At 39.1% G+C, this 27,014-nt stretch overlaps 1 protein-coding gene across 2 annotated transcripts in view; it reads left to right on the forward strand.

Annotated features, from left to right (window-relative positions):
* Nucleotides 1-3,202: 3,202 nt before the first annotated feature.
* sting1 (stimulator of interferon response cGAMP interactor 1) overlaps nt 3,203-27,014 on the forward strand; it is a 32,753-nt gene continuing 8,941 nt past the window's right edge. Inside the window, exons 1-6 of one of the 2 annotated variants that reach the window (XM_073067571.1) lie at nt 3,203-3,311; nt 8,628-8,836; nt 13,143-13,335; nt 17,613-17,721; nt 20,058-20,287; nt 21,400-21,586. In XM_073067571.1, coding sequence (XP_072923672.1) covers nt 8,628-8,836; nt 13,143-13,335; nt 17,613-17,721; nt 20,058-20,287; nt 21,400-21,586 — 928 coding nt within the window. In that variant the 5' untranslated portion in view covers nt 3,203-3,311. Of the gene's footprint in view, nt 3,312-8,627; nt 8,837-13,142; nt 13,336-17,598; nt 17,722-20,057; nt 20,288-21,399; nt 21,587-27,014 lie in introns of both variants that reach the window. The other variant, XM_073067570.1, reaches the window with a different exon arrangement.

The following is a 27,014-nucleotide window of genomic DNA, read 5'->3' on the forward strand; positions in this document are numbered from 1 at the left end:
ATTTCATCTAAAGTCTGGCGGAGATTGTCTAAAATCTATTAGGAGTGATTTTGGTTTGTTTCCCCATTATTTTCTGATACTTGGCTTAAAATTTGATGTGTTTCATATTATATTTGAGTTTTTTATGTTATATTTGAGTTTTATCACTGAGGATGGAATCCTTAAGCGATGAGAGAAGAAAGGACTATTGTTAAAGATTGGGTGCGGAAGACACAAACTCTAAAATACAGCAATAGCATTGTGTTGCCCTTAAGGCATTTTTTTGGCTTAATTACATTTTCGCTTCAGTAATTCATTTGTAACTATTTTCCAGTTAAAGTTAAGGTTGATAACTACATTGCAGTTGTTGGAAGTGAATTCATTGTCTGTGATGTATCGTGGCATGTGATGACGTAACACCCGGTTTTGCCGCGTCTTGTGGGTAAATACCGGTTTGGAAAAATGGGAAGGCGGGGGTTTGAGTGTGCAGGATCAGCGTGAGAAACGTTCCATTCTACGCACTAAGAAACATCATAGAAGCAATGCCGTAAGTTCATAAGACGATCGATATGTTGGAGTAAAAATGTTACCGCTGATTCTGTTAAAAGTAATGACGGTTGATAAAGTTTATTTTCTTGTGCTATTGAAAGCGTTGCTGGATAGTTTGTGTTGAGGTGTATTTAAAGTTGTTGATGGCGTAGGTAGGTTCTGACTGTATGTTGTATTTTAATGTAATATGGTTTGTTGTAGTTTTACTTTTACAAGTATTTATGTTGTAAATGTGATGCCAAGAAGGAAACAAATACTGTATATATTTTGTATTGTTTTATCAACAGTTTTCACCATACGTTAATGTGAACAGTAAACAGTTAATCTTACTGTGATCCTTGCCTTCATTGACTACAGTTTAACTTGGTGTTTAGTTCAGAGTTTCTATACCTACACAAGAACACTACAAGCATAGTTGCAAGACTATTATGAATTCTCTCTCAGTCCGAGTCAACCATGGGTGTTGTGTTCTAGCTATTTTATTAATATGCAAGCCAGTGCAGTATGATATGCAGAGCAAGTTGTGCCCATGTAGCAGGCTCCCCCTCTCCACCCAGCTGATGAATCCAAAGGAATGCCAGAGTCTGATACAGTTTGGCACCAGCAGTGTTGCAAGAGTTGCCAAACAATGTTGAACTCAATGTAGGACTGCCTTAGGGATTCCAGCTCTGGATTTTTCCTCGGGTTTACTCCTGAAGCTTTCACCACAAGTGGGTATATTGTAAGGCAGTGGAGGTTTTAGATCAGAGTTTTCCTTCTCCTAGATGAGCTGTTAACCACAGCTGACTTGACCCATCTGCCCGAAGAAACTGGTTTTAAGGTGCCAGTAACCTGCCTTTCACCTCTTCTCTTGTCAGTAGTAATGGTTCTACTGGGCTTAGCAGCTGTGCCACATGTGAAGGCCGGGAGTTGCACTTGGTTGTTAGAGGTTATTTGAGACGCACACCATTTGGACCGCATAATAAATAGCGGAGTTTATGCCACCCCCCCCCCCCCAGCTATGACAACAGTAAGGAACCATCATGAATAAAGAGGAAAAATTTTATTCAAGCTGGTTCCATTTCATTGGAATGAAATGTTATTAGCAACAGAGCTGTGTTAAAAATGTATATTATCTGTTGGACACTAGTCATCAATGCTTACTTCTTTATGCTTTTATGACTATGTTTATATTTTATTTTAGGACTTGCATCTCCTGCAACCAATCCTCTCAAGGCTCCTTTCTTTAGTCATCCATTCCTCCTGACAAATAACAACATCATTTTCTCAAGAGCAATAAGGGATGGACAAAATGAGGGATGGTTTCCTCCTAGAACTAAACAATAATGTTCATTGCTGAGTTACTGCCTCTACAGATCCCAAATGAAATTTTGCCTTCAGCAAAGAATGAATAACGAGACCAGCTCAAGAAATCTATAAAGTCACTTAACTGCCCATATTATCCAAGAGTCCCTGGCTGTATGCCTTTAAAAGAAGTAATAAATCTTTTGGGCTGAGTCAGTGAAAACTGTTAACTTTAGTTTCACTTTGTCTTGTTCCCTGTCTATTGAACATGTTTAGATTCGCTTAACAGTAATACTTTAGTTAGTTGTCTCCTGATTGCATAACTCTTGTAACTTTTCCAAAATCATATTTTGCTTGTAGCTGTAAGTGAGGTTAGAGATAAATGTAGCTGCTGCTTACTCTCTTAAACTAAGTATAACAATAAAGCATTACTGATTTGACAGTGATGGCAGAGGTTAGCGTACCACCAATCTGAACCAAAAACGTCAGTATTTAAAGAAGGCAAGCAATTTAATCAGGAAGTCATGAACACAGCAAGTTCTAAAAAAGGGTCAAGGGCTTGAAACTTCAGTCCATCTCTCCTCCTCTCAGCGGATGTTGCTTGACCTATGGAGGGTTTCATGTAATTTCTATATTTGTTTCAGACTTATAGTGTCTGCAGTTTTTCCCAACTCTCAAAAAAAATTAACATTCTCTCCCAAATAAGCTTCCATTCATTTCCTTTCAATAGGATTTCCGATGCAGTTTAACAGAGGTGCATCAGCTTGTTGGGAATATCTGAAGGATAGTAATCTGAAGCCTCCAAAGAATAGAGAATCCCTCACCCCCCAATATGATCCAATGCGATCCGTTTTTAGAGTGAGGACTAATGTAGTGCTTACCTCCTTAAACTTTGATCTATATTTCAGGATCCCAATCGCCATCTGGCCTTTATGACAAGTTTGATAAATACACCATATGATATAGAAACCTTAAAGTAATTGTTTGGATTTGGTGTAATAAAACATTTAACTTCCTAAGTAAACATACACGAACAAATGATAACCGTGATAGATAAGGCATTATTCAACGGCTCGTCATTCACACTTTACATAAGTCCCCCTCCCCCGCTCCGCAGTGCATCTTTAACCACACCTATCGGACTGTCCTGGACACCCTTCTTCCAGACAACCTGCTATCCCTCCACAAAGTCCTCACTTCTTTACCGTGCACCCCTGGCTAATCTAGTCTCCGTCCCCTCCCCTCAGCTCTCAGCAGCTGTGAGGTGGTAACCAGACAGCGCTGCCCAGTTTAAGGAAGCTCAGTGCGTCCCAGGTATCCTCTGCTCACCCAAGCATAAAAAAAATCGAAACCCGCCTCAATTCCAAATAGGCTGTGCGTGTACGTGTAAGCATCTTCAACAACTTCCGGAAATCGTGTACGTAACGTATCGGAAAGAGCAGCATTCAGGAGAAGAGTCGGGCTGTGCTAGCAAGATTACGTTACTCTCTGTCAGCGAGGTGAGTGCAGGCGTCCGCACTCAGTGCTGGATGCAAAACTGTTGCTTGCAACTACACAACTTCTAAACATTCTCTTTAGCGTACATGGTAACTGGAGAATGAACATGTCTGAAGACTTTGCAGCAATTTTTATACATAATGCGCACGCCAGGGAGCGAGTTATCGGCACTCGTGCCGTTCATTCATCTTCTGGACAAAGTTCCGGACGTGGCTCTGGGTCCAACATTCCCTCGTACCTCCCGAATTACTTTTCCTCTCTCGTGTAAAGTGTGAGGAATTCTGAGAAAAACCTCAGGCTGTGCTTCCGGAGCCTAATAATGTGTTTTAACGCATTTACATTATTTTGCCGGAGTAAACGTTGCATTATACAAGGAGTTATTCGCCTTCGATTTGGTCGACTTGTGCGGAGATGTATTTTATTCTGATTTGTGAAGTCATTTTTTTCCCTGGATTGTGCCAGAGCTGTTTAACAATGGGTGCGGAAACTTTGGTTGGAAGTTTCGTCAGATGTTTGAATGCATCGAGCCAATGGTTTTTGTTTTCATTTTTTTTGGCGCGTATTGAGCATGTACACTCGTGAATGTTTGCTGACTATTAACTGCGGGTTACTTGACAGCGTGAAAATGGAAAGCTGAGGGTTTGGAAATATCCAGCCGGTATATAATGTGTTATTCCTCCATACCCAGCCCCCATTCTTTCTCCCTAAGCAATTCCTAAGCAATCAGAATGATGGGATGCTCAGGAGCTCTATTCTCTGATCCCAACAGGTTATCATCAATCGTAGCATACAGCAAATAAGGCCATTCAGTCCATAATGCTCTGCTAGCCAAAAGTGTGGCTGACAATAATTTTATTACCAGTTTCCAACTTTTCTTTCTCAGAACTAATGTAATCAAATTTTGTAGTTTAAACAGCATTCAATATTCCGACATCTAAATACTTCTAGATAACTATTTTGCTTTTAAGAAAATTCAATTACTGCTTCGTCATTTGATTAAGCAAATTAGTAAATCAGCAGGATGAAGGGCTCATAAAGTCAAAGTCAAGTTTGTTGTCATATGCACAAGCACACGGAAAACTTACCTGCATCAGTGCTAGTGGCGTATAGCATCATAAAAGCTGTATTCACAAGAAAAATAAAAATGAAGCTCTAGTTAAACGATTTTATAAGAAAGAACATAATTAGAACACAAAAGTTAATTATAATGCCAAGCGATCAAAACAATGATAATGTTTTTTGCTCGTTGCTTCGAGTGGGTGAAGTACAGGCGGGACTTAAACTATTTGATTCTATTGCTGCCTCGTTCACTAAGGGAGAGTGGCCAGTTTACTGACCTACCTACTGCCATTACGCCGCTGGCGTTTAGAGCGAGTTCCTCCGTCTCCCCCGCATCTGCTCTCAGGATGAGGCTTTTCATTCTGGAACTAATACGATGTCCTCTTCTTCAAAGATTTCCTTCCTCCAGCATCAACGCTGCCCTCACCTGAATCTCTTCCATTTCGCGCACGTGAACCCTCTTTCCCTATCGCCCCCCACTTTCTACAGGAATAGCTCCCTACGGGAATCCCTTGTCCATTCATCCCTCCGCACTGATCTTCCTCCCGGTACTCATCCTTGCAAGCGGAACAAGTGCCACACCTGTCCCTGCACCTCCTCCCTCACTACCATTCACAGCCCCAAACAGTCTTTCCAGGTGACGCGCTCCCGAAACGGTCTCCAGTATATCGGTGAGACCCGACGTAGATTGGGATACCGCTTCGCCAAGAACCAAAGCGGGATCTCCCAGCGGCCACCCACTTCAGTTATACTTCCCTTTCCTTTTCGCTTTCCCATTCGGACAGGCCAGTCCCCGGCCTCCTCTACTGCTACGATAAGGCCGCACTCAGCTTGGCGGAGCAAAACCTTACATTCCTTACATTCCGCCGGGATAGCCTCCAACCTCATAGAATGAACATCGAATTACACATGGATTTTACAGAGAAAATATAACTTGAATTATTTAGAGTACTCTTCTGAACGGCTCTATTCCTTTCTCTATGCTCCAAATACTGGCTTTGCTGTTTTTATTATCACCATTCATTAAGAGCAAAATGAAGTTTAGCTTCATCCATGTTTTTCAGTGACTCTGTCTTTAACGTAGAGTTCAGACGCAGGTCATTGTTGTGATGTGCCTTGGTTGCACTATCATAAAAGCAGATGTAAGGCAGAGTAAACCAACTATTGTGTTCAGCTTTGTGTAATTGATTTTAATAATACTATTGTGAAATGTTTATTTTTATTAAAATATATTGTATTCATTAAAATATTGAATTACTGAGATAAATACATATTGTAATTTAAGAAAGAGTAAATTGACAGGTGAGTTCTCCAAATATTTCTCAATAATTTTGTATATATGGTAGTTTTCATTTGTAGAATTTTGGATACTTTATTTTTTATTTTGTTATGTACCCCGTAACTGGGTTTACAGACTAGCAGAAATAGAAGAATCCGTTGGAGTCTGTTGGTACCGAAAACTAAAGGTGTTTATTAGTAAACTACACAATACAGTATCAAAAATGCAAATATACATATAAAACAGGTTAGCAATAATAAACATAGAAGTGTAGGAATAATAATCAACAATAATAAACAAGCTCTATCAATGTCTAAGGGTAAATGAATTGTCATAGGAGAATATAGAGTTCAGTTCAGTTCATGTGTGCTGAGGTAGTTATGGTTGTGTTGCAATCATTGGAGAGAGAGAGAGTGAGCGAGCAAGAGATTGAGCAGCTGCAGCCAGCAAACTTTCTGTTGTATTCTGATTCCGTTGTACCGTTGTGGTCACTTGGGTATGACCCTCCGTCCTCGGCCAGACCGTTCTTCTGTGGTGGACTCGTCACTCTGGCATGAGTGGACACACACACAAGTCCCCACCGGCCCTGCCATCACACTGTGAGCTTTGTTGACCGATCTCCTGATTCGGTCCTCCAAGACCCACCTTCCAGTGGGTGCACAACACTCGGTCAGTGTCCACTGGTGTGTCTGAGCGGTGTCTCCCCACACCTGTCTTTTATCCCTATTGACAGGGTATCAACCATCCATCAACTCAAAATGACCATGTCCATCAAATCAAGCCACTCCTGCTCTCTCCTTAGGAATGTTAATGAGCAAAGTAACGTCCTTGTAGCGAAAGGTAAACAATCTAGGAAGAAGCCATAATACATAAATCAAATGTCTCTCTCTCTTATCTGTAGCAGATGTTCCTGCCTCTGTGCTTCATCTCTCTCTCTCTCTCTCTCATTAGCAGCATAGCAATAGCAATAGTTCATTGTTCTCAAGGGGGGGGTGGGAATGGTTAACTCTGCACCCCATTTCCATCAGGTCTGTTCAGCACTCATAACAGTTTTCAGTTCTGGTGTTCTTTAAGTCTAGAAGCTACACCTCCTGTCCATCTATCACAATTCAATAACACCTTGGGTGTGGGCTCAGCCTACTGTTCTACTGTCTCTATACACATGACTGTGTGGCTAGGCATAGCTCAAATACCATCTATAAATTTGCTGACAATACAACCATTGTTGGTAAAATCTCTGGTGGTGATGAGAGTGCGTACAGGAGTGAGATATGCCAACTAGTGGAGTGGTGTCGCAGCAACAACCTTTCACTCAACGTCAGTAAGATGACAGAACTGAATGTGGACTTCAGGAAGGATAAGACGAAGGAACACATACCAATCCTCATAGAGGGATCAGAAGTGGAGAGAGTGAGCAGCTTCAACTTCCTGGGTGTCAAGATCTCTGAGGATCTATCCTGGTCCCAACATATTGATGTAGTTATAAAGAAGGAAAGAGTGCAGCTGTACTTTATTAGGAGTTTGAAGAGTTTTGGCATGACTTCAAATACACTCAAAAACTTCCATAGTTATAACATGGAGACAATTCTGACAGGCTGCATCACTGTCTGGCATTGAAGGGGCTAATGCACAGGACCAAAAGAAGCTGCAGAAGGTAAATCTAGTCAGTTCCAACTTGGTACTAGCCTACAAAGTACCCAGGACATCCTTACGGAGCGGTGTCTCAGAAAGGCAGCGACATTATTAAGGACCTCCAGGACCCAGGGGATGCCCTTTTCTCACTGTTACCATCAGGTAGCAGGTACAGAAACCTGAAGGCACACCCTCAGTGATTCAGGAACAGCTTCTTCCCCTCTGCCATCCGATTCCTAAATGGACATCGAATCTTTGGACTCTACCTCACTTTTTCTTAATATACAGTATTTGTGTTTTTCATGTTTTCTAAAATTTATTCAATATATGTAATCGAATTTCTTGTTTGTTTATTTATTATTTTTACTTTATTTATTATTTTTATTTTTTTCTCTGCTAGATTATGTATTGCATTCAACTGCTGCTGCTAAGTTAACTAATTTCATGTCACATGCCGGTGATAATAAACCTGATTCTGATAGATCTTATGAAGAGACTGTGTAGTTCCATCAGATAGCACAACTTAAATAGTTATATCAGTATATAAGAACATTAAAGGGAAATAAATGCAGGTAATGTGGCGCCCCACTTCCCAGCGCACTCGAACTGGCTCACAAATCGGCGCGCGCCGGCATAAAGGCCAGTCCCAAAAAGGGTGCCAAGTCTGCTTCACCAGCAAGGGGAAAAGCCCGCGCGTGGGACGGGACTGTGAATACGCACCCCCTACAGCATTCCCGCCCAAGGATGGCGGGATCAGGAAGGCTTTAAAGCGAGGCCGGGAAGTTCGAATAGATCTCTTTTGCAACTGCAGCTCATCGACTACGTGTCGTTATTTCAGCGCTGCGTGTAGCACACTGCTACAGTAATTCCTTTAAATTAAACTGTCAAAGTAGAAGGTAAAGACTCTGCTAAAATGACAATTTATGAAGAGTGGCACCAATTAATCTTAATTTTGAAAATGGATCATGACTGTGCGACAGTATTAAATTAAAATTATTTGTTTGTTTGTCCAAGTTGAATCTCGGACCAATGTATATCATGACGGTAATAGAAGTTAAAAAGAAATACATTTTAGACCATTTTGCTGTCACCCAATTCACACAATTACACAAAATTCAGAACAACCAGGAGTGGTTAATAGAAGCAGAGATGTTTGGGGTAGAGTAGGGCTGATGAAGGAATCATTTAAAATCCATTTACATACTAGATATTTCTGAATGGAGGATCTATTGAGTCAAATCACTTTTCTCATTATGTTGTGTTTTTTTATACATTTACTGCAATAGATGCATAATTTTTAACTTTGTAGCTACTGGTATTTACTATTTCTGTTTCTTTTTTCCCACAGATGTTTTCGAGTCATATACCATTGCCTCGTGGAAATGCAGAGTGCTGGTCCTCTGCAATTGTTATGTTTGCCTCTATCATCTACATGCACCATATTGATCCAGCAGATGTGTTGCAGCTTATTTTGCGTCACCTGTTGATACTGCTTCTTTCAAGGTTCTGCAAACATTTCTGCCAGTTTGTGGAAGAGTTCAGACACATCCCTTCTAGGTATTAATATATTTTATTAAAAGTGAGTGGCTAAAGAAGAAACGTTATCAATTTTGACATTGTTTTGATATTAAGTTAAAACATAGTTATTACTATTGCCATCCAATTGTTTACAGTGTGTTTTAATTATTTTAGAAATTTGGTGGATTTTCCTGCATATAAAGTGTAAGATACCAAGAATGTCAAACAAAGAATTACATTTCTTGTTTTTGGATGAGACTATTAGTGTACTAATTACATAAAATAGAATTATATTAACAAATAAAATAGTAATAATTAAAAAGTTGCAAATCAAAGAAAATTTCACATGATTATTCTTTCAGTATGGGTACCACATGGGCATTTCAAACCCTGATCTGGACCTCTGTGTTGTCTCCATACCTTTGAAATTTTCCCTACTTTAAATAATTATAGCTGGTTTTTTTTGTTTAACACATAATGAGCTTTCTGGACCTGTGCAGGGTGCCGGTGAATGTTGGGTCCAAGGTCTTTAGAGCACCTGAAGTGGTTAATTGTTGTTTAATGACAGTTTTAATCCCTGGTGCTTTCCGCTTAATCTTGTTAGGTTAGTGACTGGCTCGGGGATTCTGCGTTCTGGTATTACAGTACTTAAGCGGACATCGGATTAGGGCTTATTGCAGGGTCCTAGTTTGAGAGACATCCAGCAGTGTCATTTGGCAAAGCCACAGAAGTTTTGGTGGAATTCTTATGAATAAGCCCTGGATGCTGTCTCTACATGGGAGTCTGTCTTTCCTTTGCACTTACCAGCACATTGTGACAACACATGCTGTAGCTTTCTCTCACATACAGAATGTTTAGATCTTCAATATCAATAAGTCTACACTGTATATTTTTATTATTGGCATTTAATAAAGAAAATTACATTTTAGAACCAGTAACATTAACTTATTTTATTGAACCTGCAGCTTTGTAAAGTTTTAGACCATGAAAGAATTAAAATGCAGTCTAAAATATAATCAAGGTAACATAATTCTGGTCTCTCACATTGAATATTTGGCATTTTAATACGAAATATAAATGAAATTATTAGAATATATTCAAAATTGAAATCAGAACTACAGAGTCTGATTTTACTTCATGTGGAAGGAATAAAGACAATTCACAATTAATTAATATTTGTGAATTCTTTATTTTCTCACTTCAGTTATCTAGGAACAGTTGCTTGAATGTGCAGAGAGCTGGCCATCATCATGGTTAATGTACAGTACTGGCAAAAGTTTTAGGCACCCTAGGCTTTATATATAAATTTTGTTGTAGAAGTTTTATCTTCTGCGTTAATATGTCAGTAGAAAGGAGCAAATTTTAGGTTTCCAAACATTCATTTTCCAAAAAATTAAATGTTACAAAGACATTTTTGTATTTTGTTAAAGAAAGTAACATATTAAATAATGGACCACTTTTCAAATAACAACTTGAACACTTTGTAAGTATATAACCTAGTGCGTGATTAAACAAGGAGAACAAACAGATGTTAATGATCAGCGACATAATGTGTTGAATACACTAATCTGTTTAATTGAAACAGAAATGGGTGTAGAATTAATCAAACTGGACGAAGGACCACCTAACCAAAAGGTGAGGGTGTGGCAGTTGTGACAATTTAATCTTCAAATAATCAATTATTACATCATGGCAAGAGTGAGTATAGCAACAATTTACAAAGTAGTCATCCTGCATCGGCAAAGTCTCTTCCAAGGTCTGTTTCATAACAGACAGGAGTTTCAAAATGCACTGTCCAAGCTCTTCCACAGAAATGGGCAACGTTGAGGACCAGAAGAGGTTGGTCACAGAAACTGAGTGCAGCAAACGAGTCAAGTCAAATTTATTGTCAATTAACTATGTTTCATTTGACTGTGTACATGTATAATGTTTGAGGAAGAGCTACTTTCCTTCTAAATTGGAAGAAGTCCAGCACTGCTATTAACAGTGTTAAATGACAATAAACTTGACTTTTGGCCCAAGCAGGAGGCCGTTTGTCTGTAGAAGAGTCAGAGAGCACGGCATTGATGAGTGCCTGTAGCTGACAGTGTAGCACAGCAGATGTTCCCTGCAGGTTTGGACTGCATTTCTGCCAAGAGAGTTGGTGATTTGTCAGAATTAATGGAATCCTTATGCTGAAAAGTACAAGTAGATTCTCGGCCATCACACAGTACCATCAGGAAGCTATCTTCTCGGTCCCAACTTCAATCCACAGTAGGACAGAGACCCCAAGCACACGGCCAAGGTCACTTATTTCAGCAAAAAGAAGAGCAAGAAATTTTGCAACAGATGGTATGGCCTCCACAGAGCCCTGATCTTAACATCATCAAGGTTGTCTGGGATTACCTGGAGAGAGAGAAGTGTGGCAGACAAAGTCTGCAGAACTGTGGCAAGATCTCCAAGATGCTTGGAACAACCTACCAGCCAATTTTCTTATAAAACTACATGACAGTGTACCTAAGAGTATTGATGCACTTTTAAATGCATAGGATGGTTGCACTAAATGTTGATTTGATTAGTTTTTTTTACTCTATGCTGCTCTTTATAGTAATTTTTTTTGATATTTAGAAACTTTTCATGTCATTATTTTTGAAAGCATCTTGAACACAGATTTTTTTACATGTGCTTTTAAACAGTACTGGTTTAATACATGAAAATATTTGTAAAGTTTAATGCAATAACTGATTATTCATTATCACTTCTACAAATGTAATTGGAATTTAAAAAGTATTGATTCATAATATAGTTTCATTCTAATAACAATGTTTAAATCATTCAAACATTTATCAGTATTAATACCATGTTGTCAAGCTTTGCTAAAGCAGAGATAAATATTAATATCTCAGTGCTATACTAAGGATTTATTTATTTCTCCATTAATTTCAGAACACAATTTAATTTATTAGGTTCCAGAATGCAGTAAACCTATTCTATATATTTTTATCATTAGCATTTCATCAAAACTTTTGATGCCTGTAGCTGTAAAGTTCCAGATGTATCAGGATGTATTTCATATAATGAAGCTTGGAAAATTGGCATTTAGATGAAAATGGAGACCACGGAGGTTGTTGTAGAGCTGCAAAAGTTTAAGATTAAAGTATTGAGACCACAAGCAGATGGTTAGATTCTTTTATATCATTAAAACCATTTAAATGGTATATTCTTTTAATGCCAGTGAATCCAAAAGATCTCTTTTTCTCTCAGTATTGGTACTCTATTCAAGAGCAATAATATTTCACTGTTCAAAAGAGAACATGAAATCTTAGTTGGTATGTCTGCATATTAAGAAAAAAATAACAAAAGAGGAAAACTTTAGTGTAATGCTTCTAAAAATTATCTTAAGTGTATGTGCCAAAATATGCAAGTATGGATTGTTCTTAATTGGGAAATTTATTTTCAGAGCATAAGGCATAGAAGCAGAATTAGGCCATTCAGCCTATCAAGTCTGCTCCCTCATTCCATCATGGCTGATTTATTATCTCTCACAACCCCCATCTCTGGCCTTCTCCAAATAACCTTTGATGTCCAAATTAATCATGAACCTATCAACCTACACAGCCACCTGTGGCAATGAATTCCATTGATTCACTATCCTTTGGTAAAGTAATTTTTTCCACATCTCTGTTCTAAATGGTTATCCTTCAATTCTGAGTCTGTGCCCTCTGGTCCTAAACTCACCCACTGTAGGAATCAAAACTTCCCACATCCACGTTACCTAGACCATTGAATGTTCAATAGGTTGTAATGAGATCTCCCATCATTCTTCTAACTCCAGTGAATACAGGCTCAGAGCTACCAAACGCTGCTTGTATGTTAACCCTTTTATTTCTTGGGATCATTCTTATGAGCTTCTTCAGGACCTTCTCCAATACAAGCACTTATTTTCTTAGATAAGAGGCCAAAAACTCCTCATGATGCTCCAAGTGCAGTCTTAGATTTAGTCAAAACCAATTTGTAGAAAAAAATCGGCACATACACACATGCGCACACACCTGCCCATGCAAGCGGGGAGCACCTGTACCCCGAAACCTCACCCTTAATAACAGACTCCAATATCATTCCTACCACTGAAGTTACACTAATTGGCATATAATGTCCTTTCTTCTGTGTCCCTCCCTACTTAAATATTGGAGTAACGCTTGCAATTTTCCAGTCCTCAGGAACTATTTTAGAATCTGGCATTTTTAGTTTGGTTTTGCTTTATTGGGAAAACTAATTTTGGAGTATAGTGTCTTTGTTTTAAAACATGTTTTTCATTTATTTTTCATTATATTAATACAGCACCATTTTTAATTCATAATTATAGGTACAAAAACTGCTGGGAGGCTTTCAGAGCATCAGTTAACTTAATGGAATGTGCTTCTGGAATAATCCTTTTCTTAGTGTTATGCTACCAACCTAACGGGAGTAAAGATAATGGTGTAGCTATCTGGAGTTCTTTTGGAAAGGACATGAGCGCTACCTGTTTCTGCTACTCATTGCTGAAAATTATGAATGGTGTAGGTATTTATTCTGAAAATTATCTCAGAAACGTTTGAATGATTAACTTAGTTTTATTTCTGATGACAGTTTTGGTGATGAAATGCATCTCATGGTTGGTCAAGGTTAAAGTGAATTCAAAGAAAATGATGGAAATGATACCTTACTAATATATTAACTATGATAACCTGCAGAAGGTCAAAATGCATTTCCTTAGTGCTCATTTCAGCTTAAGCATATTCATAGGCTTATAGTATAAATCTGTCTAAAACACTAAAATTGTCTGTTTAGGAATGAAGGGTGAATTGTAGGTGTAAAGGTATATTGACCTCTTTTAGAATCTTGAACTTCAACTGAAATATATTGAATTCAGAAAAAATAATTTGCATTATTTGAAATTCATTTTATTTTCATATGTTTTGTTTTATTTATCATTGCATTTTTTATATTCTGTATGTAGATGTTGATTATATTTCCCTGAAGTTTGAGATGGAGAAGCGAAAGTCAGATGTATCAGTGGAATAAAGGGAATTAAGGAGGCATGAGAGAGGAGTTGGCAAGAACTAATTTGAAAAGAACACTGGCAGGGATAATGGCAGAGCAACAATGGGTAAAAATTTCTGGAAGCAATTTGGAAAGCACAAGATATGTACGTCCCAAAGAAGAAGGAGTATTCTAAAGGCAAGATGACACAACCACAGCTAACAAGAGAAGTCAAAACCAACATAAAAGGTGTATAATAGAGCAAAAATTTGTGGGAAGATAGAGGATTAGCAAGCTTTTAAAAACCAACAGAAGGCAACTAAAAAGTTAGTAAGAAGGAAAAGAAGAAAATAAATTAGCCAATAATATTAAAGGAGATAGCAAATGTTTCTTCAGTTACATAAAGTGTAAAGGAGAGGTGAGATTGGATATTGGATCACTGGAAAATAATGCTGGAGAGGTAGTAATAGGGCACAAGGAAATGGTGGATGAACTGAATAAGTATTTCACTGTGGAAGACTTATATGGTGGAAGATCCAGAGAGATAGGAGTCAGAAGTGTGTGAAATTGTCCTTAATAGGGAGAAGGTCCTTGGAAAACTGAAAGGTCTGAAGTTAGTTCAGTCACCTGGAGCAGGTGGTGTATGCCACAGTGTTGGAGAGTCATTACTTATGATCTTTCAAGAATTACTAGATTCTGGAATGGTTTTGGAAGACTGAAAATTTGCAGATGTTATTCCACTCTTCAAGAAGGGAGAAAGGCAGAAGAAAGGAAGGATACACCAATTATTCTGAGATCAGTGGTTGAGAAGATGTTGGAGTTAATTGCTAAGGATGGTGGTTTCAGGGTACTTGGTGGTACATGATAAAATAGGCCGTAGTCAGCATGGTTTCCTGGTTTCTTCAAGGGAAAACCTTGCCTGACAAATCTGTTGGAATACTTTGAAGAAATAACAAGCAGGATAGGCAAAGGAGAATCACTTGATGTTGTGTCCTCGGATTTTCAGAAGGGCTTTGGCAATCTGGTAATTAAGGCAGAGGCTTTGCTTAACAAGGTATGAGCCCATGGTGTTCCAGGAAAGATAATAGCATGGTTAAAGCAGTGGCTGATTGGCAGGAGGCGAATGATGGGAATAAAGGGAGCCTTTTAAAGTTGGCTGTGTAACTAGTAGGTCTGTGTTGGGACCACTTCTTTTTACATTATATGTTAATGATTTGGATGTTGGAATTGATGGCTTTGTTGCAGAGTTTGCAGACAATACAGATAGGTGGAGGGTAAGCTGTTTTGAGGAAGTAGAGAGGCGACAGAAGAACTTAGACAGATTAGGAGAATGGGCAACAATAGCAGATGGGTAGACTATTTACTAAATGGAGAGAAAATTCAAAAATCTGAGATGGACAGGGACTTGGGAGACTCCTAAAGGTCCCTAAAGGTTAATATGAAGGTTGAGTCTGGTAAGGAAGGCAAATGCGATGGTAGCATTCATTTCAAGAGGATGAGAATATAAAAGCAAGCATGTAACGTTGAGGCTTTATAAAGCACTGGTGAGGCCTCACTTGGAGTATTACGAGCAGTTTTGGGCCCCTCATCATTGAAAGAATGTGCTGATACTGGAGGGGGTTCATGAAAATGATTCATGGATTGAATGGCTTGTCATATGAAGAGCGTTTGATGGCTCTGGGCCTGTACTCACTAGAACTCAGAAGAATGAGGGGTTACCAACATCAAGCGATTCTCCTTTGCCTATTCTGCTTGTTATTTCTTCAAAGAATTCCAACAGATTTGTCAGGCAAGATTTTCCCTTGAGAAAACCATGCTGACTATGACCTATTTTATCATGTGCCTCCAAGTACCACCACTACAACCTGCAACCTGGTTATCTCTGAGGCTGAGGTACTCAGATGTTTCCAATGAGTAGACAGTCGCAAGGCTGCGGGACCAGATGACATCCCAGGGTAAGTACTTAGGATGTGCGCAGCACAACTGGCAGGTGTGCTTACAGACATTTTTAATCTCTCCCTCTCCCAGTGTAGAGTGCCCTCCTGCTTCAAATTATCCACCATTGTCCCTGTACCAAAAAAGACCAAGGTAACATGCCTGAATGACTGGCATCCTGTCACACTCACCTCAATAATAAGCAAATGTTTTGAGAGGCTGGTCAAGGATTACATCCGCAGCTTGCTACCACCCAAACTGGAACTCTTACAATTCGCCTACTGACACAACCGATCGACAGATGATGCAATAACCACGCTCTACATGCCATCCTGGACTTCCTGTAAGATCGCCAGCAGGTTGTAAGTGTGGGTTCCCTCACCTCCAACCCTCTGACTCTCAATACAGGAGCCCCTCAGGACTGTGTACTGAGTCCCCTCCTTTACTCCCTGTATACCCATGACTGTGTCACCACCCACAGCTCTAATCTGCTAATTAAATTTGCCAGCGACACTACATTGATCGGCCTTATCTCAAACAATAACGAGGTGGCCTACAGGAAAGAAGTCATCTCTCTGACACAGTGGTGTCAAGAAAACAACTTCTCCCTCAATGTCGCAAAAACAAAGGAGCTGGTTGTGGATTACAGGAGGAATGGAGACTGGTTAGCCGCTATTGATATCAATGGATCTGGGGTTGAGAGAGTAAACAGCTTCAAGTTCCTCAGCATCCACATCACCAAGGACCTCACATGGTCTGTACACAGAGGCTGTGTGGTGAAAAAGGCACAACACCACCTCTTTCACCTCAGATGGTTAAGGACAAGGCCCCCAGATCCTAAGACCTTTCTACAGGGGCAAAATTGAGAGCATCCTGACTGGCTGCATCACTGCCTGGTATGGGAAATGTACTTCCCTCAATCGCAGGACTCTGCAGAGAGTGATGCAGATAGCCCAGCGCATCTGTAGTTGTGAACTTACCATGATTCAGGATATTTACATGGACAGGTGTGTAAAAAAGGGCTCGTAGGATCATTGGGGACCCAAACCATCCCAACCACAAACTATTCCAGCTGCTATCATCCGGGAAGTGGTACCGTGGCATAAAAGCCAGGACCAACAGACTCTGGGACAGCTTCTTCCACCAGGTCATCAGACTGATGAATTCACACTGATTTGAGTGTACTCTATATTACATTGACTGTTCTATTTATTATAAATTATTATAAATTACAATGATTGCACTTCGTATATTTAGATGGAGATGTAACAAAGATTTTTAGTCCTCATGTATGTGAAGGATGTAAGAAATATAGTCAATTCAATTCAATTAAACAGCGAAAGGCCTTGACCAGAGTGAATGTGTCCATGGCGGGACAGTCTAGGACCAGAAGAAGCAGCTTCAGAATAGAGAAGCATCCTTTTAGAATGGAGATGAGGAGGAATTTATTTAGCCAGAGAGTGGTGAATCTGTGGAATTCCTTACCACAGGCAGCTATGGAGGCCAAGACTTCATGTACATTATAATTAAAGCAGAGGCTGATAGATTCTCGATTGGTCAGGGCATGAAGGGGTACAGGGAGAAGGCAGGAAATTTGGGCTGAGAGGAAAGATGGATCAACCATGCTGGAATGGCAGAGCGGACCCGATGGGCAAAAGGCCTAATTCTGTGCATATGTCTTATAGTCTTATGGTCTTAGTGGAAATTACTCACATTTAAAGAATTAATGTGCTATATTTGAAGGATTGGAGAGTTATTGCTTCATTTTCTTTCAATTCTGTAATCACAAACTGTAATGAGGTAAATTTCTGAAGGAAAAACTAATCATAAAAAAACTATTTTTAACTGAAATAATACATGTACAGATATCACCCTGCAGGATCACACAGCAGCTGAAATTTCAACCATTTCCGAGAAGAATAAGCTTAATGTCGCTCATGGATTAGCTTGGTCTTATTACATTGGTTACTTGAAGTTAATTTTACCTAGTAAGTATTCAATAAACTTTTTTTTGTATTGAAACAGATGCTGGTGGTGGTGTTAAAATGTATTTATTAACCTATTGTTTTGTTGACAAAGCGACATCAAGACACTCATTAATTACTCAAGCATCTACAGGAGTTGCATATACAGTAATTGACAAACATGTTAATCATTATTGAGACATCAATTATTTTCTTATTGTTACATGTAATTAAATCTACTGTTAGTATATCGCAAAGGTAGAATTCTTGGTGTCTATTAAAGTATTAAAAGCAATGACATTTATTCTACACTAGCCACTACACTATGGTGTCACCCTTCAGTAATATTTAGCACAACAATGGGCAAATTTTTTTTTCACAGCAGGTTTTCTGTAGAATGAGAATCAAGATTTAATAATAGTAATAATAATAAGTAATTTATTGATCCTGAGTGGGAAATTCTTTCATTACAGCAGCAACATTTAAAAACACACTTAGCATTCTGCAGACTTAACTAATAATAAAGTAGGGAACAATAATATATACAATAATAATTTATCAAGGTGCAATAATAATGTATGAAGTAATAAAACATAGACTATTGTACTATGAGGTGTGTTCTCCTGTTGAACAGAGATGAACTGTTGTATATACTTAGAACACATGTGAGTTTTTATATATTAGCTCTTTTTGTCACATGTAGATCAAAATGTACAATGAAATACGTTGTTTGTGCCAAATCAAATCAACGAGGATTTTGCTGGGTAGCCAGCAAGTGTCGCCACACTTCTAGTGCCAACAGAGCATGCCCACAACTCAGTTTTTGAAATATGGGAGGAAACCAAGAAGAAATCCATACTATCGTGGGGAAAATGTACAAACTTCTTATAGACAGCAGTGGGAATTAAACCCTGATCCTATTTCGAAGAAACATTTTCAGCAGGGGGCAAATATGATGCAAGAGTTGGTGACCAGGTAAAGATAGGGAACAATGCAAGAGGTTCCTACCCTCTGCAGCCAATTTCTGCATCTGTTCCCGTGAGTTATCTTGGAATAGATAACATATTGAATGCACTGCTAGGATTGACAAAGTTTACAACCCTGCATATACAATGCTCATAACAACAGTCGTCTTTTCTTGTAAAACCATTTGAAGTTGCTTACCGAAATTTTACCTTCATGTACTTCCCAACAAGTTAAAAGAGAAAGTAATGGAATCACCTGTAAATAATTTCAAGTGAGAAACCGGATGAAGAGAAGGATGACTGCACTGGTTGACATAAAATGCAAGGAAATTTAGAAAATATGTTAGATGGCTCCATGCTTGGATTTTAAAATATTAACTATTATACACAGGAAGGGTAAAGTGAGGCACTCAAATATAATTAAGCACAGGGAGGAGAAAGAACAAATTTGTTGTTTTTGTGTTTACTGTAATTTAGCTGCAGCAGGGATGTCTCAATATTTACAAACTGTATTTCCAGTGTCGTCGTATGTACACTGTAAATTTACAGTATTCACACTTGTACCATTATCCCATTAATAGGAACCAGGTACTGAATGAAACTCATTCACCAGTAAAATATATATAATTACTATCTGTTTTGCCTCATAATATTCACAAAATACTATACCGGCCAATTCAGCGGAAAGCTTCTCAGTGAGTTTCTCTCTATATTGACTCGTGAACTTCTGTAGTTAAATTTGGCCCATTTGCTTTCTTTTCTGCTGCATATTTTACACATGTTTTTGCCCTAATTTCTTCTGCCATTAAGTTATATTTTTGTGATGCTTCCTTTCAAAAGGAATACAGAGTTAATGTTAAAGGTCAAAGATATCCCTTTCCTCTATTGCAAGTATTGGAGTTTTGCTCTCTAACAGAATATGGAGAGAAAGTGGCTGTTGGGTGGAGGGAATCAATGAATTTAAATGCAAATGGAGCCAGATGGGGCAGAATCTGAGTTTCGCTTTTATGCTCAGCATTGCATTTAATTTTTCAAACCATTTTGGAATGGTGACATAGTTAGTAAAGCTGCTCCTTCACAGCTCCAGTGGCCTGGGTTTCTTCTTGATCTACGCTGGAGTGTGGAATTTGCATCTTCTTTCTGTGATCACATGATTCTTGGTGCTCTGGTCTCAGCTGATATCCAAGACACAGGTTAATTGGCCACTGTAAATTGCTCATAATGACTGATAAGGCCTGGGAAAGATAGGCAAAGTAATAATTGCAATAGTTATAATGGCACCAATCTTGTAATTTCTGACTTTTGTATCACATCTAATTTAACAATGTTTATTCACCTGTTTGTTTTGGATTGCAGTACTGGTTAATTTAACATTCTCCTGTGTTCTATTTTCAGCTCTGGAAGGTAGAATAAACAGTATCATTAAAGAAGTACCAGAGTTTATTGGAATCAAGAGGTTGTACATCTTAATTCCATTCAGCTGTAAGGTTTATGATAGACTGGAAAAGAAGGACAATAGGATCAAATTCCATCACAATCTACCAGAGGTCCACCTTGATAGAGCAGGGATAAAAGGAAGAAGTTACACGAACAGCATTTATTTAGTTAATGATGAAAGGGGGAAGGTACGGAATGAATTTCTTAATAATTAAGAATCATATTTTGCATTCAGCAAGTGACTTTCATAAGGTATTGCATTAAACTCTTTGTCTGGTTTGACATGATCTGGTGAAAGACCTTGGCGCACCAGTCTCCTGGTCTTGGAACACACTCTATTTTGCAGGAAGAGTTGGGGACAGTCTCCTGCTGGCTTCTGGCTAATCAGTGATGCCCAGTGTAACACAGGCACTCTTCCCTCTAATCTGTGCAGGTGCACGGCTGCGCGGTAACTAAAATGTTTCCACCCATGTAACCTTTGTTGCTGGGCAACTGGAAACAAGAACAATTTTGTTGTACTTTATATTATTATACCCATCAATTAATAAATGAAATTGAAAGTATGTGATTTTTCAATTTTCATTCTAAGTATTGATAGAATGCATATTACAAAAAAAAATCATTTAAAACACCACACAGTTTTCAGGCCATGTAAAAGTTTGCTTGCTCACAGCAATGGTTGGTCCATCCTGCTGCAGAAAAAAATTAGAGGGAACTTTGACCACAGGACCCTTCCAATCACAAGTGATAGGTTCTAGTCTCAAAACTGCCATTACAGCCATAAAGACCCCTGCTGCCACCAATTATCAAAGTTTATCATTTACACTGAATTTTCATGAATATCTCTCTGCACTTCTAACCGAAACTGAAAATGCCATTGAAAGTATTTAAATTATTCATCATTTAGAATTAAATTATTAACTGACTTGAATTAAGTGAAATAATTTTTTTTAAATTTTGATGGTCTTTTCCCAGCCCAAGCTTGCCTTTGGTGTATTGTTGTTTGCAGTTAACCAAAGGAGAAGGGAGAACTTCAGTCCGAGCTCAGGAACTCTGAACTCCTCATGTCCCAAGCTAATCTGAGCAGATCTGATGGCTTTTAAATGAAAGATCAGAGTCACATTATTATTTTTGACTAAATGCATTCGTAAATAGTTTTAGATGAATAAACAGATACATAAACAAATGCTTAAATAATTTTATAAATCACCTATGTACTATGTTAACATTAAGCAATTTATTTACACTTTGCTCCTTCAGTTTTCCTGCAACATTAATGCTCTATCTTGCTCTGTCTTAGTCTCATCACTGTATCCTTGAATATGCCACACCACTGCAATCCCTGTTTGAAATGTCCAATGATGCCACAGCAGCAATAAGCAAGGAGCAGCGTTTGGTGCAGGCCAAGCTGTTCTACGTCATCTTGAACAATATACTGAACAACTCTCTAGAATGTGCTGGACTCTTCAAACTAATTCCGTACGATGGTAAGTTACCAGTACTTTGTACCCATGGTTTCATAGTAACTAATGATCTGCCTCTCTGAAATACAAACTGCACCGCCGATGGTTTTTAATTAAAATTACCAGACAGATAATCTAGAAGCTGGGCTAACAACCTGGACACCTAAATTCAAATCACACCATGGCAGTGTGGAATACATATAAGGAATTTAAGTAAAACAAACTGTCCCATTAACGATTGAAACAAATATATTGGATTGTCATGAAAATGATATCTGGTTCATTGTTGACCTTCAAAGGTTCATTTATTATCAAAGTATGCAACATTGAAACTCTTCTTCTCCAGATAACCCCAAAAGCAAAAAAGAAAAAAATGGCAGAACGATCTCCAACTCCCAGATCCCTTCTCCCCGCACAAAAATTACAAAAACAGGCAAATCGATCCCCAAATCCGTCTCCCTGCACACACACAAAAAAAGAAACATTGGGTGAACAACATAGAATATAAAAAACTACAAGACTGAGAAAAGTCTATAGTCCAAGTCTATACTCCAAACGCAGAAAACCTAGGTAACTTTCTCTGGGAACAGCATATGGCCTATCCCTCTCTGGCAGTGAGCAATTCCACCAGCAATCAAAAGGCAGTCTCCCTTCTCCAGCAGCAGAGCAAATACCAGCCATCCTTAGCTAGTATGGTGTGTATATGACCCCAGACCCAGAGCAATGTCCTCAGGAATGGTACAATGAGCAATACAGCATGGAAGCAGGCCTTTCGGCCCAACTCATCCATGGTACCCACCAAGTTAATTCTAGTTGTTGGCATTTGGCCCATATCTTTCTAAACATTTCCTATTCATGTATTTATTTAAGTGTTCTTTGAATGTTGTTATTGTACCTGCCTCAACCACTTCCTCTGGCTGCTCATTTCTTACATGCACCACCCTCTGCATAAAGAAGTTGCTCTTTGGTACCCTGTAAATCTTTGCCCTCTCACCTTAAGTGTATGTCATCCAATTCATAGCCTGTATAATTCATCCTGCAGTTTGTGAGAGAGAAGCTAAAACCAAACATATCAATATTAGAATTGAGTAAAACTAACTACTGATGCATGAAAGAGGAGCTATTCAAATCTGATTGGAAGGGGACATCAGTGGAGATTATGGCAGAGCAGCAATGGCAGGAATTTCTGGGAGTAATTCTGAAGATGCAGGATCACTTCATCACAAAGAAGAAGTATTCTAAAGGGAGGAGAGGGAGCTGTGGCTGACAAGGGAAGTCAAAGATATCATAAAAGCAAAGGAGAGAGCATACAAAAATTATGAAACAGGAAATACAAAGATCAATTAGTTGATAACGTAAATAAAGAGTACAAGGGAGATAAGAGTGGACATCAAAGCATTGGAAAATAATGCTGGAGAAATAGTAATTAGGAACAACGAAATGGCAGTTGTATTGAATAACTTTTTTGTGTTAGTCTTCACTGTGGATGACACCAGCAGCATGCCAGAAATTCCACTATTAGGAGGCAGAAATGAGTGTAGCACTATTACTAAGGAGAATGTGCTTGCAAAGCTGAAAGGTCTGAAGATGGACAGACAACCAACCACCCTCCACCCTCCCACAACCTGGTTCTAAAAGAGGTGGCTGAAGAGATTGTGGGGGCATTTGTAGTTAACTCTCACATATCATTGGAGTATGGAATGGTGCCAACGGACTGAAATATCACGAATGTCACTCCACTTTTTAAGAAAGGAGGTAAAAATCAAGAGACAAAAGGCTATAAATGATAGGCCAGTTAGCCTGACTTTATTAGTTCGCAAGATTTTAGAGTCCATTATTAAGGATGAGGTATCGGGATGCTTGGAAACACTTGATAAAATAGGTCGAAGTCAGCATGGTTTCATAAGGGAAGATCTTGGCTGAGATTTTGTGTGCCACAGTTTCCAAAGAGGCATTGAATTGTGCATAATTAGACACTTGACAAAACCTAATAAAAAGCTGGTGGAGCAGCCATTATGGGAATGGCCATTGTGTGAGTGCGCCAAAGTTAGAATGGGAATTTGAGGATTTAGCTCTTTGAGGCTTCAGTGAGGAGAGGCGTGGGCCATGGGTAGATGTTTTTTGCATTATTTATTCTTTCTTATTGCTCATTTAGAGCAGTGGTGTTGGCAGGCATCATAGTGGAATGCTGCTCTTGCTGGATGTGGGAAGGCAGGGAGATCTCTAGTATCCCCGCCAACTACACCTGCAAGCAGTGCATGCACCTGCAGCTTCTAACAGACCATGTTAAGGAGCTGAAGCTGGAATTGGATGAACTCCAGATCACTCAGGAGGCTGAAGGGTTGATTGACAGGACATATTCTCTCTCACTCTAGGCAATCCATTGAACTCCCGAACACTACCTGAATACTTTTGTTTTCTTTTTGCACTACTTAATTAATTTAACTTTATAAATATAAAAACACATATACACATATTCACTCCCCTTAGAAGTTTTCATGTTTTATTGTTTTACAACATTAAATCACAGTGGATTTAATTTGGCTTTTTTGACACTGATCAACAGAAAAAGACGTTCGTGTCAAAGTGAAAAGGAGGTGAATTCTTTTTATAGGCATTGTATATACTTACTGTAATGTGCTATTGCTATCTAACAACAAATTTTATAACATATGCTTGTCATAGGAGGCAGTGATCACAATATGATTGAGTTTAATGTGTAATTTGATAGGGAGGAAGTTAGGTCTGACGCAGCAGTATTTCAGTAGAGTAAAGGAAATTACAGTGATATGAGAGAGGAGTTGGCCAAAGTAAATTGGAAGGAAGTGCTGGCAGGGATGACAGCAGAGCAGCAATAGCTTGCATTTCTGGGAAACATGGGGAAGGTGCAGGATACTGTAGATGTATTCGAAAAACAAGGAAATACTCAAATAGCAAAATATTACAAGCGTGGCTGACGAGGGAAATCAAAGCTAATGTAAAAGCAAAAGAGCGGGCATACAACAAAGCAAAAATTAGCGAGAAGTTAGAGGACTAGGAAGCTGTTGAAAACCTACAGAGAGCAACTAAAAGAATAATTAGGAAGGAAAGATGAAATATGAAAGCAAGCTAGCAAATTATATCAACGTGAGTAGAAAAATCTTTTTAAAGTATATCAAAAAGAAAAGAGAGATGAGAGTGGTTATAGGACCACTAGAAAATGAGGCCGGAGAAATAATGGGGGACAAGGAGATGGCAACTGAACTGAATGAATATTTTGAATCAATCTTCACTGCAGAATACACTAGCAGTGTGCAGGTGTTGAAGGGTGTGAGGGTAGAGAAGTGAGTGGAGTTACTTTTACAAGGGAGAAAATGCTCAAATAGCTGAAAGACCTAAAGATGCATAAGTCACCCAGACCAGATGAACTGCACCCTAGGATTCTGAAAGAGGTAGCGGTAGAGATTGTGGCGGCATTAGTAATGATCTTTCAAAAATCATTGGACTTTGGCATGGCTCCAGAGGACTGGAAAATTGCAAATGTCACTCCACTCCTTAAGAAAGGAGGGAGGCAACAGAAAGGAAATTATAGACTAGTACGCCTGGTCAGTAAGTTGGAATCAATTGTTAAGGAAGAAGTTATTGAGTACTTGGTGACACAGGACAAGATAGGATAAAGTCTGTAGTAAGTCTCCTTAAGGGAAGATCTAGCCTGACAAACCTGTTGGAATTCTTTGAGGAGATAACAAGTAGGTTAGATAAAGGGGATGCAGTGGATGTTGTATATTTGAATTTTCAGAAGGCATTTGACAAGGTACCACACATGCAGCTGCTTACCAAGTTAAGAGCCCGTTGTATTACAGAAAAGTTACTGGCATGGTTAGATCATTGGCCAATTGATAGGAGGCAGTGAGTAGGAATAAAAGGATCCTTTTCTGATTGGCTGCTAGTGACAAGTGGTGTTCTGCCAGGGATGATGTTGGGACCAATTCTTTTTATGATGTATATTAATGATTTAGATGATGGAATAGAGGCGTTGTTGCCAAGTTAGCAGATAATATAAAGGTTGGTGGAGGGGCAGGTAGTGTTAAGGAAACAGGAAGGTTTCAGAAGGACTCGGACAGATTAGGAGAATGGGCAAGAAAGTGGCAAATGAAATACAATGTAGGAAAATGCACGGTCATGTACTTCGGTAGAAGAAGTAAGTGTGCAGACTATCTTCTAAATGGGGAGAAAATCCAAAAATTTGAGATTTAAAGGGACTTAGGAGTCCTTGTGCAGAACACCATAAAGGTTAACTTGCAGCTTGAGTCGGTGGTGAGGAAGGCAAATGCTATGTTAGCATTCATTTCAAGAGGTCTAGAATTTAAGAACAGCAATGTGAGGCTGGGGCTTTGTAAGGCACTGGTGAGGCCTCATCTTGAGTACGGTGAACAGTTTTGGGCTCCTCATCTGAGAAAAGATGTGCTGGCACTGGAGAGGGTTCAGAGGAGGTTCACAAGGATGATTCCGGGAATGAAAGGGTTATCATATGAGGAACATTTGATGGCTCTGGGTCTGTACTTGCTGGAGTTTAGAAGGATGGGGGGGGGGTGGGGAACTCATTGAAACCTTTCGAATTTTGAAAGGCCTAGACAGAGTAGATGTGGAAAAGATGTTTCCCATGGTGGGGCAGTCTAGGCCAAGAGGGCACAGCCTCAGGATAGAGGGGGTGTCCATTTGAAATAGAGATGCAGAGAAATTTCATTTGCTTGAGGATGGTGAATTTGTGGAATTTGTTGCTACATACAGCTGTGTAGGCCAGGTTGTTGGGCATATCTAAGGCAGAGATTGATAGGGTCTTAATTGGCCATGATATCAAAGGTTACAGGGAGAAGGCCAGGGAGTGGGGCTGAGGAGGGTAAAAAAAAAGATCACGCAATACAGAATGGCAGAGCAGACTTGATGGGCCAAATGGCCTAATTCTGCTCCCATCTCTTATTGTCTTATGGTCTTACAATATTAAATATGATTCTTATTCTGGTTCTATTGCTTAAGAATAAGCCAGTAAATTATTAACCTCTGAACCTGGCACCAGTAAGGGAAAGTTATTGGAAGGTATTCTAAGGGACCAGATATGTAAGTAATTGAATAGACAGGGACTGATTAGGGTAGTCAGCATGGCTTTGTGCATAGTTGGTCATGTCTAACTAAGCTTATAGAGGAAATTACCAGGAATGTTGACGAAGGCAAGGCAGTGGTTGTTGTCGATATAGAATTTAATAAGGCCTTTGGCAGGGTCTCACATGGGATGTTGGTCAAGAAGGTTCTGTTGCTTTACATTCAATATGAGGTAGTAAATTGGATTAGACATTAGCTTAGTGAAAGAAGCCAGAGAGTGGCAGTGGATGGTTGTCTCTCTGACTGAAATCCTGTGATTGGTGCTGGGTCAGTTGTTGTTTGTCACCTATATCAATGATCTGGATTATAATGT

Source organism: Hemitrygon akajei, chromosome 15 (assembly GCF_048418815.1).
Source record: "Hemitrygon akajei chromosome 15, sHemAka1.3, whole genome shotgun sequence".
In the NCBI taxonomy this organism is placed as follows: domain Eukaryota; kingdom Metazoa; phylum Chordata; class Chondrichthyes; order Myliobatiformes; family Dasyatidae; genus Hemitrygon; species Hemitrygon akajei.